The sequence below is a fragment of the Macrosteles quadrilineatus genome, unplaced genomic scaffold, assembly GCF_028750875.1.
Source record: "Macrosteles quadrilineatus isolate MER2022 unplaced genomic scaffold, UCM_ALF_1.0 Scaffold_8__2_contigs__length_117827958, whole genome shotgun sequence".
Classification (NCBI taxonomy): Eukaryota; Metazoa; Arthropoda; class Insecta; order Hemiptera; family Cicadellidae; genus Macrosteles; species Macrosteles quadrilineatus.
In genome coordinates, this window is record NW_026542601.1 from 78691108 (window position 1) to 78705742 (window position 14635).

General features: G+C 35.4%; 1 protein-coding gene across 3 annotated transcripts; it reads right to left on the reverse strand.

Annotated features, from left to right (window-relative positions):
* Nucleotides 1–380: 380 nt before the first annotated feature.
* LOC129000850 (endophilin-B1) lies at nt 381–13239 on the reverse strand. Of its 3 annotated transcripts, XM_054427896.1 has the most exons (11): nt 13012–13239; nt 11707–11848; nt 10729–10857; nt 10294–10456; nt 9895–9958; nt 8993–9025; nt 8378–8568; nt 6944–7033; nt 4422–4569; nt 3271–3407; nt 381–2929 (listed from the first exon to the last, which is right to left on the reverse strand). In XM_054427896.1, exons 1-10 carry the CDS (start codon nt 13078–13080, stop codon nt 3303–3305), a joined length of 1134 nt encoding a protein of 377 aa, XP_054283871.1. In that variant the 5' UTR covers nt 13081–13239; the 3' UTR covers nt 381–2929; nt 3271–3302. The 3 variants fall into 3 exon arrangements, with proteins under 3 accessions (XP_054283871.1, XP_054283872.1, XP_054283873.1); XM_054427897.1 differs by lacking the exon at nt 8993–9025; XM_054427898.1 differs by lacking the exon at nt 6944–7033.
* Between the last annotated feature and the right edge of the window lie 1396 nt (nt 13240–14635).

Sequence of the window (14635 nt, forward strand, 5' to 3'; positions counted from 1 at the left end):
CAAATAATCGTAGGTTAGGAATTTGTTCTTGAAATAGAGTACATAATTGTACCTGAGCATGTTTACCATAAATTTACATTTAATATATTGCAGTTTCAATCAATAATTAAAACCATGACAAATTACAACCAACCAACAAACATGTGCGAGACACCACAATGAGCAGCTCACAGATGAACTGCTAAGAAAACATCGAACAAGTGAATGAGCACATTTCAATCAGGCACCAGAATTACTTATAAGGCCGTTTGTGATGTTTTAGGCAAAACAGTAAACCTAATATAATTTTTTTTATGCAAAATGGTCATTCAATGGTTTATTCATCCTTATACTAGGTTGACAACCAAGATAAAAAAGTATAAGAAATAATTTCACACCATAAAATATTACTTTTATTTATTGTGATTTAACACTCGTAACACAGTTATATAATACAGAGAAATATTATACACCAGCTAATTCATAATTATTATTGCTTACATGCGGTAAAGCTTATGAGGCAAAGTTTTCAAAGCTAAGAAAACAAGCTTGAGTATTTCACATGGATACCTTGAAGTGTTGCAAGAGCTTTCCTAATGCAAGAAAAAAGAACCAATATAAATTTAATTGATTTTCAAAAGAGTTAATATTTGTAATAATCACATCCCCTTTCATTTTTTATTACGTTCTCATTTAGTTTCTGGAAAAGCAAAAGTAAAACATTAAACTTGATAAGGCTAGATAAATTAAACTAGATATTAAAAATAAAAAAACGTGTTAGGTTACACATTGTAAAAAAAACTGGTTGAAACAAAATGGCAGAAGTTTTACCTTTAGAATTTTTAAAATTGACACTAATTATTTCTAATTGACTACAGAATTTCATAACAACTATATACATCTATTTACATTGACAACTAAGGCAAAGTTTAACAACTGTTTTAACAATGTAACGTCAATAATGACAACGTTTAAATTTATAGGTATCTATCACTATTTTTTTTTTATTTTAACGCTAAAGTTAACATATTGTCAACATAGTTGAAACTCTTTCTTCTTGGAATGTATTTCTGCTTTGTTCATAAAGTGACATTGGTTTCGCGAAAATACCTCAGAAAGTAAATAAAAAATATGTATAATAACACATGAAACGTATTATATCTACACCTATACTTTTAAATCATAAGATGGTAAATATAAATGAAAGATGGTGAGAGGTGATCAATTTAGATTGAACACTCCAATCATCATCAGACCCAATACTTTTATCTGAAATGGCGACCATACCAAGGTAGGTATTTTAAGCCAAGTACGAATGGAGATGAGTGGCACGATCTTGTAGTCTTGTTACTAAGGCTGATATGTTCCTTAAACAGGAATGTTGATTAATAGCCCATATAGCCAATGGCAGCTAAGGGACCAACAGTTTATAGTAGAATCTGAACCACATTTTGCCTTGTAATTTACGAATTGGTCTAATTATCAGGTTAGTACTACGGATAGTCGTAGTACTCACTAGTGTGAACGTTAATCCACACCATGGAGTATGGCATCCACAGATCATGCCTATAAATATCCACAATCTGTGACCTCTGAGTAGTTGGATTACAGGACTACCCTCGTAGGGGCGAATCCAAGTGTTATTGTTATTAGACATATTTTTTATTTACTTTCCATTCATTTAATAATACGGACAATGCTGATCAAGAAATAATTCAAAAATACCACATGATTACTAAAACATATTTCAAACTCTATAAAAACTCATTATTTATGATATTTTTTTATGAAGAAACCTCACTTGGATGCATTCGTTAAGCTGAACATTAGGGAGGGAAGAGTGTGAAGATCATTTGAATTTAACAGTCAGTTTAGGTGGTAATAATCTATTTAACTTTAATTTTTAACAGTGATTAAAGGCAGGTTACCCATTTTAAATTGTAAAATGAATACTGGTTTAATTATTTATATTTAACGATGATGAGGTGCATTTAAACTAAGATCACAACTCTACTGTATTATTGTATTACCCTTGGATAGCTGTTAAATTTGATCTTTCTATAAGATCAATTGCTTCGCTGCCCCAACTAGGTAAAACACACAATGTTGATCCAGGTGAGAATCCAAAAAACCCACGCTGTACGTACTATTCTCTAAACTTTCAACCAGGTGAAGTTGTAATTATGTCTATAAAAACACAAATAAATAAATTAGGCCTAGTCTACACTTTTAAGGCCGACAAAACTTTAGGAAGAATCCTAGGTATTATTATTAACTCTAGGTTATTCAACAAAGTGGCATTCTATAATATATAAGATTCGTGCTGCGAAAGGCCATTTAGTAGCCCAATAGTTTAAGTCTGTAATAAGATTCGACTGATGAGCTAGAATCCAACAATGTGTTGGAGAAATGAGCTAAAACTTCAAGAAATGAAGCTGGTAATCCTTACATTCCAGTTTGTTTGTTGACTAAATGTTTACAGATACATTTAGGCAGGGAAAACTAGATAAGATATTTAGGCTTATTATTGGGATTTTTTAAAAACAGTGTTTCTACTAACTTGCTCATCAGCCTAATTACAGTTTCTAGAAGTAGTTTAATAGCAATCAACAATATCTAAACTAATGTGAATTAATTCCAACTAATATTTTCCCACGATTATAATGATTAACATAAAGGAACACACTTGTAAAACACATAAAAAATCTGTATAAAAGTAGTTTTAACTAAATTAATAAGTAATAACACAACAGTATTGTTTAAAAGATTAAAACGGGTTTTGAACACAGATACTATTACACATCAAGGAAGACAATTATAAATAACAAATAAAATACTAAAATATAAATAATTATCTGAACGTAAAAATAAATCTTAACTAATAGATACAAAATGCTTAAGGTTAACCAAGCATTGTTGCCTTCTTCGCTTTCGCAGTATTCACGGCCCACTGAAAATAACACACAAATATTAATTGGTAAAACCAACCTCAATAACTAACTATTAATTTCGTTAAACAAAGCAACTTTTGTAAGTTGTAACTTGTACATGAGTTAGTAGATTTGGGGGAGCGAGCTGGTCTCTATTGGTTGAGTGTGGGACTTCGGTCCCTGAAGTCCCGGTTTCAAATCCTGCCAAATCAACAATGGATTTTATCTGAGATAATGCCGCAAACCCTAGGTATAGCCTGAAGTTTCATGTGAAAAATAATCCCGGGCACACCACTGCTTAATTTACAGAAAACCATCTTATTTCCAAAGTGTTTTAAAACCAAGTTTCACTGATCTTTACCTCAAGTCGATGCTCTGGTATTTGGGGATGGATCAGTTGATCAAATCGAGAAATGCAGTCGGCACTCGCCCTTTCTGGTTGCCTCGTTCAGCCATCATGTAGTCTGTCTCTCCATCAATCTTGTGTACGGTTATAACCTTAAAATTAAACAACTTACAACACTACACATCCGAATAAGCAGATTAGATTTACTCCTTGTGACTAAATAATGTAATGCTAATTTATCTTGGCATATTGATCAATAAAAAATCTGAGCCTTTCTTGAGCTAATGCTTATACAATTAATATAGTCTAAGAATTTAACATAGAGCACAAGGGCCTGGGTTTTTAGGATTTTTGCGAGGATAGCAGGCTTACTGGAATGGGGAAAAGTCCAAACTGGCACAAGAGGCACACAAATTTACACTACATACAAAAAACATAATAATATTTTACTGTTGCTGACAAAATTTTCAACTAAGGAAGAGAGAGTTTTCTTCAGGTTTACAGGTATTTTGCCACCATATTGGACCCAAAGAAAAGTATCTATCCTTAGTGAATATTCAAATGTTTTGTACACTTGTGCCAGTTTGTACTTTTTCCCATTCCAGTAAGTTTGCTATCCTTACAAAAAGTCGTAAAAAGTTTAAATAGTCTGTTGAATTTTAATCTACTGAAGATGATTGTGTTGTTGAACTAATGAGGATAATGTGCAATGTTTGGATACATAGCAAACCATCTTTAACCAACTGTTGTGGCTACAACTCAGAGCGAGCAAAAGTCCAGCTTAGTTAAATCTTGCCTTAAAGATTAAATGCTGCAACGCATCGGGATCGATTGCTAGTTCAACAATTTGGTTGTCTCCTGAGGACCAAGATCAAACAGTCTGAGCCTTACTGTCTTACATCATAATGAGTGTTAAATAGCATAAAATTACAACTACGTATCATGATAATTGTGATATCTGGATAAAAAAACTGAAATAACCTTCACACACGGAAAATGGGAGCTCACTGAGGTTAAACCTAAAACTGTATTGAATTAACTAATCTCTCGTCAAAGGATATAATGCATTGGTTATTCTAAGGAGTAAATTTCCATTGCCTCTCTAAGATAAAGTATGCGTTGACTAACCTCTCGTAAAAACAGGATATCAGGATGCATTAACTAACCTCGTCTGTCATGAGGCTAAGTTCCGAGCTGTCTTTAGCATCGTAGTCACACAACACCCGTGCCCTCAGTCCCCCGTTGGTGGGGGCAGAGTTGGCGGGGGTTGCCCTAGACTGGGCAGGGCTGCTATTTACCTTGCCTCCAGACATGCTGAAACACGTGCAATAAAATTAGATACGTTACTTTTCAGTTTGGATAGTTTTATATCTAATCCTGGTGTTTTTATTAAGATGAATCGATTCTTTGCTGTTTTATAACTAAAATTAGATTTAACAGATAAAACCAATGTGTGAATCACAATTGGGAGAATTTTGCAACCAATTTTATAAAAATATAAAACAATTTTTGCCATCAACGCGTTGTCAGTTGAAGGTTGCTGCTAGACGTTTCACCCTTACCTTGACACAGTGGCTTAGACTAAGACTAGACTGCATTCGGTGAGTGTTTGGAGTGAAGCGTCAGCTGCTGGGGGAGTGAAGTTAGGGTCAGGCCGGTTCACAGTGAACTCACAGTGGCGAAGCCTTGGAATTGGTATCAACACTTGAATCCATTCAAACTCTTAGGTAACTAATTTGACATTGGAATGTTAGTTAAAAGCCCCTCAACCTCTTTCACCATTTTGTCATTGCGATCAAAACTCTAAGAACTGTCTATGTTTAGACTGTTGGCAAGCGACTCGTGTGAACTAGACTTTGCGATGACTAATTCTGTCACACTTTATGTTTTCCTATAGGCTACAACCCACAGTCCCATTAGACTGGGGGAGGCGCGTCACTCCAAACACTCTCTGAATGCAGTATAAAGTGGTTGGATGTAGAAAGCGCTGGTGGGTGGACTGGACACCACTACATTTCTACTTTAAACAGACCTGGGCTGAGACCCCTGACTTTTTAGCTCTTGTTCAGTTTTAAAAGATGTAGTTTTAAAAAAACATACAAGAAAAAGTGGATGGTTATGAACTAATTATTTGATGACCAATATATAAATTAACATAAGTGCAATTTTTTATTCGAAACTAATTAATTAACAGTTTCAAACAAAAGTACTAGGCTAAATACTATTTATATGATGGATAAACTAATATAATAGAACAAATAATTGTACAGTGTTTTATTATTCTAAGTAGGCCTATGTGTTCTTTTGCATACCAAATGCAAACTACAAAACCATTTCAAAAGCATTGGTGTTCTATGTTACTGTTTCTTTAAGCTTAAAAAACTTAATGTAATACATTTGCATAGATATGCAAGATTCTTTAAATTATTTTAAATTATAAATGCTCATTGCCACGAGGGTTTGACTTGAGACTATGACCCCCTCATCTGTGAGACTGCTGATTTTCATAAATGTTGCAAAATCTTTATTTTAGCTTATAAGAGAATGAAAACCGGGTTTGCAACTTTGGCATTTAATGGTAGCTCAGTAATTCAATAATATTGGCCACATATGAAACGTTATAAGAAATTTTTAAGGGAAAAAAATAGTTAACTATAATCTTATAGGATTAATTTCAGAACCTTTAAGTTTGTGACTTTACATCCAATAAAACAAGCATATATGATTTTTAAAAAGCTTTTGAATGGAAAGATTATTATTTTAGGGTGTAAATTATTTACTTAAGTTAAAAGATGATCCTGGAAATGTGATGTTCAGTTTTTCTTCTATATAAAGGTTTTTTAAGATTTGTTTAGTCTACAAAGATTACTGGTCAGTTGACCACTTGTCAGATTTCCAACGTCAAAACTTTCTATTCCCAACCTTGTAAAATTAAAATTATATTGAGAATCCACTAAAACTGCTGCAATCAAAGCTTCCATGGCTGCACTACCATATGATTTCCTACACTATAAAGCGAAGCTATAGAAGGTTAATTGTTCTACTATGTTTTACACTCATTCATGTTGAAAGACGATTCTGCGTTTATTTTTAATTTAATATGAACGTAACACCAAATTGATTTGTTTAATCTAAAAGTTAGTTGAATGTGAGTCGCCAATGAAAGTTTTCCAAAATTAAAATTTGAATAAATGTTTCCAATTAAATAAAGTCAAAAGTTTATCGCTTAAAGCTGCAATATTTTTTTTAATAAAAACAAACCCTCTTAAAAAAAATTTCAATTATGGATTTTTACCATCTTAACGCTATACAAAACTAATTGACATAGCTGTGTAAATAGACAAACTGTTTTTTTTTATTTCTCAACTTTTAAATCATGTTTATAAATTGTTTATCCCAAGGAAAGATGTTAAATTTCATTTTGTGTATTAATCTGTTGTTAAAATAATGTTATGTTAGATTTAGTTTTAGTCGTGCCAAGCTGGTAGACAACGTAGAGGTCATTGCTGTAGCGCATGGGCATGTTCCCTGTGCTAGATATTTGTGGGCCTATTTCAAATTATGAAAATAAAGCACATTTTCCTTCATTCATTCAAGCTTTCAAGATGGCACTACCGGATAGATTCCTACTCTAAAAAGCGGAGCTATACAAGCGCATGCTAAATGGAGGGTAAAGACAGAGGCGTACGCATCAGTTTGGAGCGAGACAGGAATGTAAGCCGCACCAAAGTCCGTCTCCTCACTGTTAATCCGGACAATGGGACTCGGCTTCCGCTCACTACATTACAACCATGTCGTCAACACAAACACACTAAAGTTTTGAAACTAGAGAGCTTTGATACTAATTATAACAGCTTTAAATAATAATAAGAAAACTTGTGTTAAAACTTGATCTTGATGACGTTTAAGAACTTTTAGTAATTTGAGAAAAACCCAGACACAATTGTGGATCATTTTCAAAAGTCTGCTGCTTAGAACACAATTGATAAAAAAGTAAATTTAAAAACACTTCTGATAACTTAACACGTGAAATATATTTACATTCCACTGTTGACTCCCAAGTGTTTTTTGATGTATTTTTTTTATTTACTTTCTGTTCATTTAATAACAAACAATGCTGACCATAGTTATAAGTTAATAGTTTTTATTAAAGTTTGGTTTATAAGATTAGAACATTTTTATTGTATGAAAACAGGATAAAGAGCAGCGATCTTACTTGAGTAAATTTTAGTTGAGAGATATGATAATTCTAGTAATGCAATAAAAGGACTCCAAACTTGACACTGATGTTTTGAATGACCACTGAAAGGAGGAGTCAAGAGTTGTGACAGATAACTTGATATCTTCATCAAAAGAATATATTTTAGCTCTCGATAGTGATAGACATCTTTACAAACTGTGTTCAAACCCTCTTTAAAAACTGAGTTAACCCTTTATACAACAGATTAGAAGAATTAAATAAATTAATAATAGAATTAGGGGTCTGCAGGCCAGACATTTTAACCTAAAAGTCAGGTCCGGTCGAATCAAACATTTTTATTTTTAGTCTTCGTGTCTCAAACAAAAAAGTTGCTATGGAAAGTATTGTTTGGAAAATAATTGCAATACTACGATTGGTTTATGCAAAATTGCACTTTATCTTCCGCAATAGCGATGTAATTATGTGCACATCTTCCACGGCCTCCGCAAAATTGTGAATATCTTCAGTCACGGTGACATCGTAAACATTGTACACCGTCACAGCAAAATCAAAAACATCTTCCACAGTCATAGCAAAATCGAGAACGGTTAAAGCAAAATCATGTTTTCTTTGCGGTCACAGCAAAATCATAAATCTCTTTTGTGATCAGGGCAAAATTATGAACATCTTCCATTATCATACAATAATTGAGAACATCTTTCATGATAGTGGCAAAATCGCGAACCTCCTCAGACGTTAAACATCAAATTGCGTCGGGTTTGACCCAAAGATTGTTTCCGGCCTGACAATGTTGGCCTGACCTGACCTGAAACTATTAGACATCCTCAGCCCTTTGTTAGAATTATTTTTAGAGATATTTTTAATTTTAGTAAGTTAAAAATAAGACAAATTTCCAATTTATAATTGGGACTGTTATCTTACCTGGCAATTTCCTTCTGCAGATCTGCCATGACTTGGTGACACTGAGCGTAATACGTGGCTTGAGCCTCCACAAACTCATGTAGACAACGGAGGTGTCTGGTGTGAGAGCTGCTCACTCCCTCTAGCAGCAACTTGGTGATCTCTGCCTGTCTGTCAAACTCTGACTGAGCCACTCGCAAGTCTCTCTCTGCCTGTCACACAACAACTGTCGTCAGTACGTCGTCAATTGGTTAGTTTGTGTGTGTGATATTTTTGGCCTTTGCAGACTTTTCAGCGATGATGAATATTAAAGCTCGGAGTGGTCATGGCAATGAGAATCTTCTGAGGTTACTACGAAATTGTGAACATCTTCTGAGGTCATGGTGAGATCGAGAACATATTTTGCAGTTACCACAAATTCGAGAACATATTCTGCAGTTGCAGAGACTTATCCAATGTATTTTACAAACATGACGATCAACTATTAAAGAAAAATCAATAAAATGTACGTAAAAACTTAAAATAAACATCAATAACATATTGGGCAATGGGCACTCTGTCAAATCATACAACTAGTTTTCTCTTTCTAACCTAACATTATCATTATGTTTCAAGCTAAAATCCATATAAACTTACCACCTCAAGAAGATATTCTGGACTTGGCCCTTCCTTTTAGTAGCATAAACATAAAATGCAAATAAGCAAAGAAACAAGTTATTATAACAAGAGACTACAAACACATAGGATCATGACTGTACTCAGGGGACGGTAATCTGTACTGTACATGTATTATGTAAGTAGCCTACTATCACAAAAATCTGTTAAAAAGCTAAATGATATATATGATATAAACGTGATAAATTATCGTGATGGGTAAGAGCCATGGGAGTAATTTAATGATTGATAACGAGAAGCAATATTAAGTCCATGAAGGAGGTTATAAAAGCAAAATGAGGATGGACAGATCGAATAGAGGATTCAATTTATAGAAAAATTGAGTCGATGGAGGCAAAGAGAATGAGAGGAAGACCAAGAAGAATTTGGGTAGTAAAGTAAAGAGGGTTTTGTATAGGAGAAGAGGAAGATGGCAGATGGTGCAGAGGAATACAAGATGGAGAGGCTTGGTTTGGTCCCAGATTTGGAAATAACTGGAAAATATATGTAGGCCTATGTAACAGTAAAGTACAACACACAACAGTTGTAATGAAGCAGCTAAGGACAGTAACTGCTATCCATGTCTCAATTTTGTGTCTAGTATACAAAAACTAATCATGTTTACACTATACAGTACTTAACATTGTCTATCAATGCAATTTTTCTTAATTTAATCACAGTTTAAGTACATTACGATGGCAAAATCAGTATTTTTAGCCAATTGCTAACGACAGAAAAAAAACGTTTAAGTTTTTTGTTTTAGGCTACTTGTGTAAGGATGGAATCTTATCATTCCGACAAAAATCCTAACAAATAAACTTGTTCAAAATTGGAAATAATTATTAGAAGATGAAATTGTGATACAATTTGTTTTGGATACTCACAGTTGGTTGGCCAAGCATACTTCTCGCCTTTCGGACCCGATTCTTGCAAGCGTCCAAATCCAGTCTAAGGAGGAAAATTCATGTTACCACCTGATTATTGATAACCTGAGTACAACCCGGTTAAAATGTTATAAACAATGAGCAATATAACTAGTTAATTGTTAAGCATATCTTTAAAATACACTAATTACCTACAACAAAATTTTTCTTTTTAGCAGATAATGTTTTTTTACCTCTGATGCAAAATGTTGGTAAAAAGACAAAATAAAACTAGCTTTAAAAGATTTATTGGTTTTTGTGATTTTAGCGACTTTTGTGACCCACAAAACACTATAATTAATAATCACAATCTTTGAGATGTCATTACGACCAAATAACTTTCAGACATTTTTCTCGTACCTTTTGCTCTCCAGGATGCTCCGCTCCTTGATAATAGTTTTCATTTCGCCGTCCAGAAACTTGCGGAGGGGCAGCAGAAAGCAATGGTGAGACGATGAGATAAAGTCTCTCTCTACATGACCAAGCCGCTGCTCCGTCTGACCGACTCTGATCAATGAGCTTCCTGCAATCAACAAAATATAATTAACAAGACAGTGGTGTGCGTATTTCAAGCTGAATGTCAATGTGTAGAACGGAATGGATGGTTTGTGAGGCAACTTTCTAAATGTGAGGTCCCTCTTTGAGAGTACCGGTACCTATCAAAACTCACCACTCTGTTGAGTAATCTACACACAATCCTGATGGTTTCTAGTTTACACAAATACGATAAAGAAGTTTTCTTTTACGACAGACAAAGCAAACTCTACCTAGAATAGTCATACAATGATATCTTACCATAAGCTGTTCCGGGGCCAAATTCATTGCCAGCTTCTATCATGTCTTGCCCTAAGTATTCTAGGTTACTCAGCCGATTGGGACGTTTCTTATCAATCTTTTCAAAAAGAAAATCCTCCACTCTGTAACCTGAAAAAACACAATCTGTAAGCACAAAAAAGTTAATATTCCTAATTCATAATCCAAGGCCATATCTCAATTATTACCCTATTAAATATTAAGATTATTAAACTTTGCTTGCAAAATTAGGGTACTGTATTAAACGTTCAAAATGTATTACATAGGCTAAATTTTCAGCCTAATCATATCACATTTATTTTAGCACATTAGATCCAATATTTGCAGATGTCCGACGACAGACAGTGATTACCCAGTACGCTAGTGTTTTTACAAACCGAACTCTTAATGTCATTTAAGCCGGGGAGCGAGCTGGTGTAGTGGCTGATGTAGAGCGCGGGACTTAGGTTCCTGAGGTCTCGGGTTCAAATTCCGCCAAATCACCAATGAATTTTATCTAAGTGATAATGCCGCAACCCCTATGTCTAGCCTGAAGTAATGTGAAAAACAATCCTGGGCTCGTGCCTAGCGTCCTAGGACCAAAAAAAGTCATTTAAGCCACGTTTACACGAGGCCAATAGACAGGCAGTTTACCTGCCTCTGGTGTTTCAAGAAACCCGAAGGAGACCAAATGCCTGCCAACTGGCTTCATGTAAATGCGGCTTTACTCTTTAGTGACCCTTCACAATTTTATACATCCTCCTCAATAATGTGCAATTGTGGTAAGCTGTAAGTTAGTAGTCCAAGGACAGAAAATAGAAAAATCACAACAAATAGTACCTAGGTCTAATTTAATGAACTATGAAAGCAATTAAAGAGTTTGAAAAATCAATCCTCTGTGGTTCAATAGTTGAAGGTCCATTTAGGTCTAGCCTACTGCTATTCATCAGTTACCGGTAGTTATAGGTTTGGTCAGTATACCTGGGTTTGGAGTGAGAACTGCCTCAGTATCTCGAAGTAGTTTCTCAGTGTACTGCTTTGTGATGTCAGATCTTTCTGCAAGATTTTCAAAATGGGCATCGAGTTCTGTTTTTTCCGACGTACCTAGTTTTTCTTCTGTAAGCTGAAATTTGCATTGTTCCAATTAGTTTCAAGGCCTACAAGATAAGTTAGATAGGCTAAACCTCAACTAAATTACAAGACCGTTGGTAGCAAAGAGGATTAGGGAAAAAAGAACGATTATTTGTCTTCTATGAATTTAGTTAACTTAGCGGTACTACAAAACAGAGTGCTTAAAACCAAACTCAAGTTAAAAGTAATGTCGGTTCTATTTTGATAGCAAGTCTAGTTTTGTCATAGAATGTACGCTTATGGCTCTAACAATTACTGTTGCACCCCAAACTCTGATAGGCCTACGCTGTTCTTTAACACGTTCAGTGCTAGGGGCGGGAATTCACGCCCCGCGGTACCAGCACCACTGACGTGGGGCGGGAAATGTCGTCCTTCTCCAATGCCAACAACCTTGCTTCAATGTGAGCTCAGCCATTGCCGGGAAACATCATAATCATTGCCAGCCTGTAGCTTAGAATATAAGCTTTAGTCTGGTGTAGGTTGGTACTAAAATTTCCCGTAAAATCCCGTCTGGCAATGCTTTTGTCCCGGTTCCGGCAATTTTCTCTTTTCGAGCCACTTTACAAAGACACTGGCTACGGATCCAGGCAGTGCTGCTACCTTTGGGCGATTCAGTGAACTACGTCCACTCTCGGGCTAACGCAGCACAATCACCGCTGCTCTTTTTTTATTAATCAGACTGAAATATTTGAATGCCAATTGCGTTCACCGATTCAGTAGCGCGGCGGGGCTTCGCCCGGGCCTCGCCGCCATTCGCAAGCGCCTGTTTGAAGGTATGCCGCACTGAACGTGTTTAGAGTGAACCAGTGGCTCGTTCAGGTAACTTCGGCCTTCTAGTCCCAATCCCAATAGGTAATACATAATAAGCCTACAAGTTGAATTGAATAATAAGGTACTTTAAAATATGCAATTAGAGGGAATTTGCATATCAGGAGATGCAACTTAATAATTTATGCATTTAGAAAACCCCTTAAGTTAACTCAGATCTGGGTTAGGACAAAGACTTAACAAAGTATTGGTCAGTAAGTTAACAAGGATACGAAAACTATGCCAAGAATATTACAGTTTGAACTGGGGTTTTTATTGGGTATCCAGCCCGATGCAAAATAAATCAATGCTTTAATGAGAATAACATAAATTTATCTCAAAACCTACCTGTACAACCCTGCTAAGGGCCGTTCCTGCCTCGCGCACAAATTTTTTAACATTGAAATCAAATTCCATTTTCGAAGCAATGTATTCGTTGTTGCTTTTAAAAATTAATTAAATATTTTGTCACAACTCTCTTCCTTACAATAACAATCAGTCCCCAAAACTCGAAAACTAAAGGCTTTGTGTTCACAACCAAAGACCAAATTCGCGTTTTCGTCCTGTGTTTCTGTCTCTGTCACTCTGTCTGTCTGACTCAGTGACTCTGACTCTGACGTTTACGTCTCGCCTGTCATTTTGACTTGTCAATACTGGCTAACTGCTAGAGAAACAAGCCATAGAGTATGTTGTTACTTAAAATTATAAAAAACGATTGATTACAATATTTTACGGAAAGATGGCAAAGTCTTTATGTCAGTTGCGTGAACAGCACTCACTGACACGAAGGGAACGCAAATTCTTCGTCAAGCGAGCCTCGACACGGCCAGGCCACCTTTAACTTCAGGACGCGGCCTGATAGAATTGGCAACGTCGCATGTAGTCCTGTTAAAAAGAGTCAGACCATTCCAGACGTCCCATAAGCTAACATGGCAAACAAGTAACAACGACAACTGCTCATTTAACCACGTATTATTAATTAAAATTTATGAATATAAATTTATTAAAGGATTGAAAATAAAATATACAGTATTTTAAACCAAAACAATATAAATTGAAAATTTATTTCCGTACATTTAAAATGGAGTCAATGTTTTCATAAAAAGTGACTAAGCTTTCGAATAATAAAAAAAAACACACAAATACACATTAGCTGCCAACAAAAAAACAGCTGTAACAGGACTACTGACAGTGTTGCCACCTCGAACACCGCGGCCTGGAGTTAAAGGTGGGCGGCCTCGTCGTCTGGGACGAGCTGCCCATAGTTCAGAATGGGGCACTTGCCGTACTGAATTGACAGACGTTCTCAAATAAACGGTCCTAACCGAATTAAATCAGAGGCCGTGTTACGTATCATCATGAATAATCACCCACCTAATTAATTTACCTTATTAATGGTGAATTTTCATGATCGGAAAAAACAATTGTCTTTTCCTAAAGTTTTTTTCAGTTCCCACTATAAAACCCATGGCCGACCTTTAGTCGTGGATCTAAACAGGGAGAAACCCTCTAAGGAGATGATTTACCTATATCAGATCAGGGGCCCTATTTTTGAAATGGTTGACAGTTGAGTCAATCGTCAGCACTCAACTCAACCAACAACATGATTTGGTATTTTTGAAACCCAACAGTTGGGAAGCGAGTTGGGAATCACTAGTTGAGAGACTCGTGGTGGAAATGTGGAGCATACGACCGTCAAAAATTCAGATGACGTCATTTTGAACCAATCACAATGCAGAGTTCTTGCGGACTTCGATTTAACCTCTTCTTACTCTAAAATCTGGCAGCTAATCTCAATCTCAATCTGCCATATTTCGAGACACTGAGGTAAACTGTCAACTCCGTTCTTGAGAAATTGAGATTGAGGTTATGTCTTGCTTAATCTTAGTGATTGCAAAGTACCTTAACTTAAGTAATTAACTAAAGTAAACTAAATAAAGTAATAAACTTAAGTATAAAAAATAAAATTTAC

Coding starts and splice junctions, on each gene's coding strand:
- LOC129000850 (XM_054427896.1), bottom strand. CDS start 13,080: ATGGAATTTGATTTCAATGTTAAAAAATTTGTGCGCGAGGCAGGAACG. Junction 11,849..13,011: donor CCCTTAGCAGGGTTGTACAG/GTAGGTTTTGAG, acceptor TGCAAATTTCAG/CTTACAGAAGAAAAACTAGG. Junction 10,858..11,706: donor AGTTCTCACTCCAAACCCAG/GTATACTGACCA, acceptor GTGTTTTTTCAG/GTTACAGAGTGGAGGATTTT.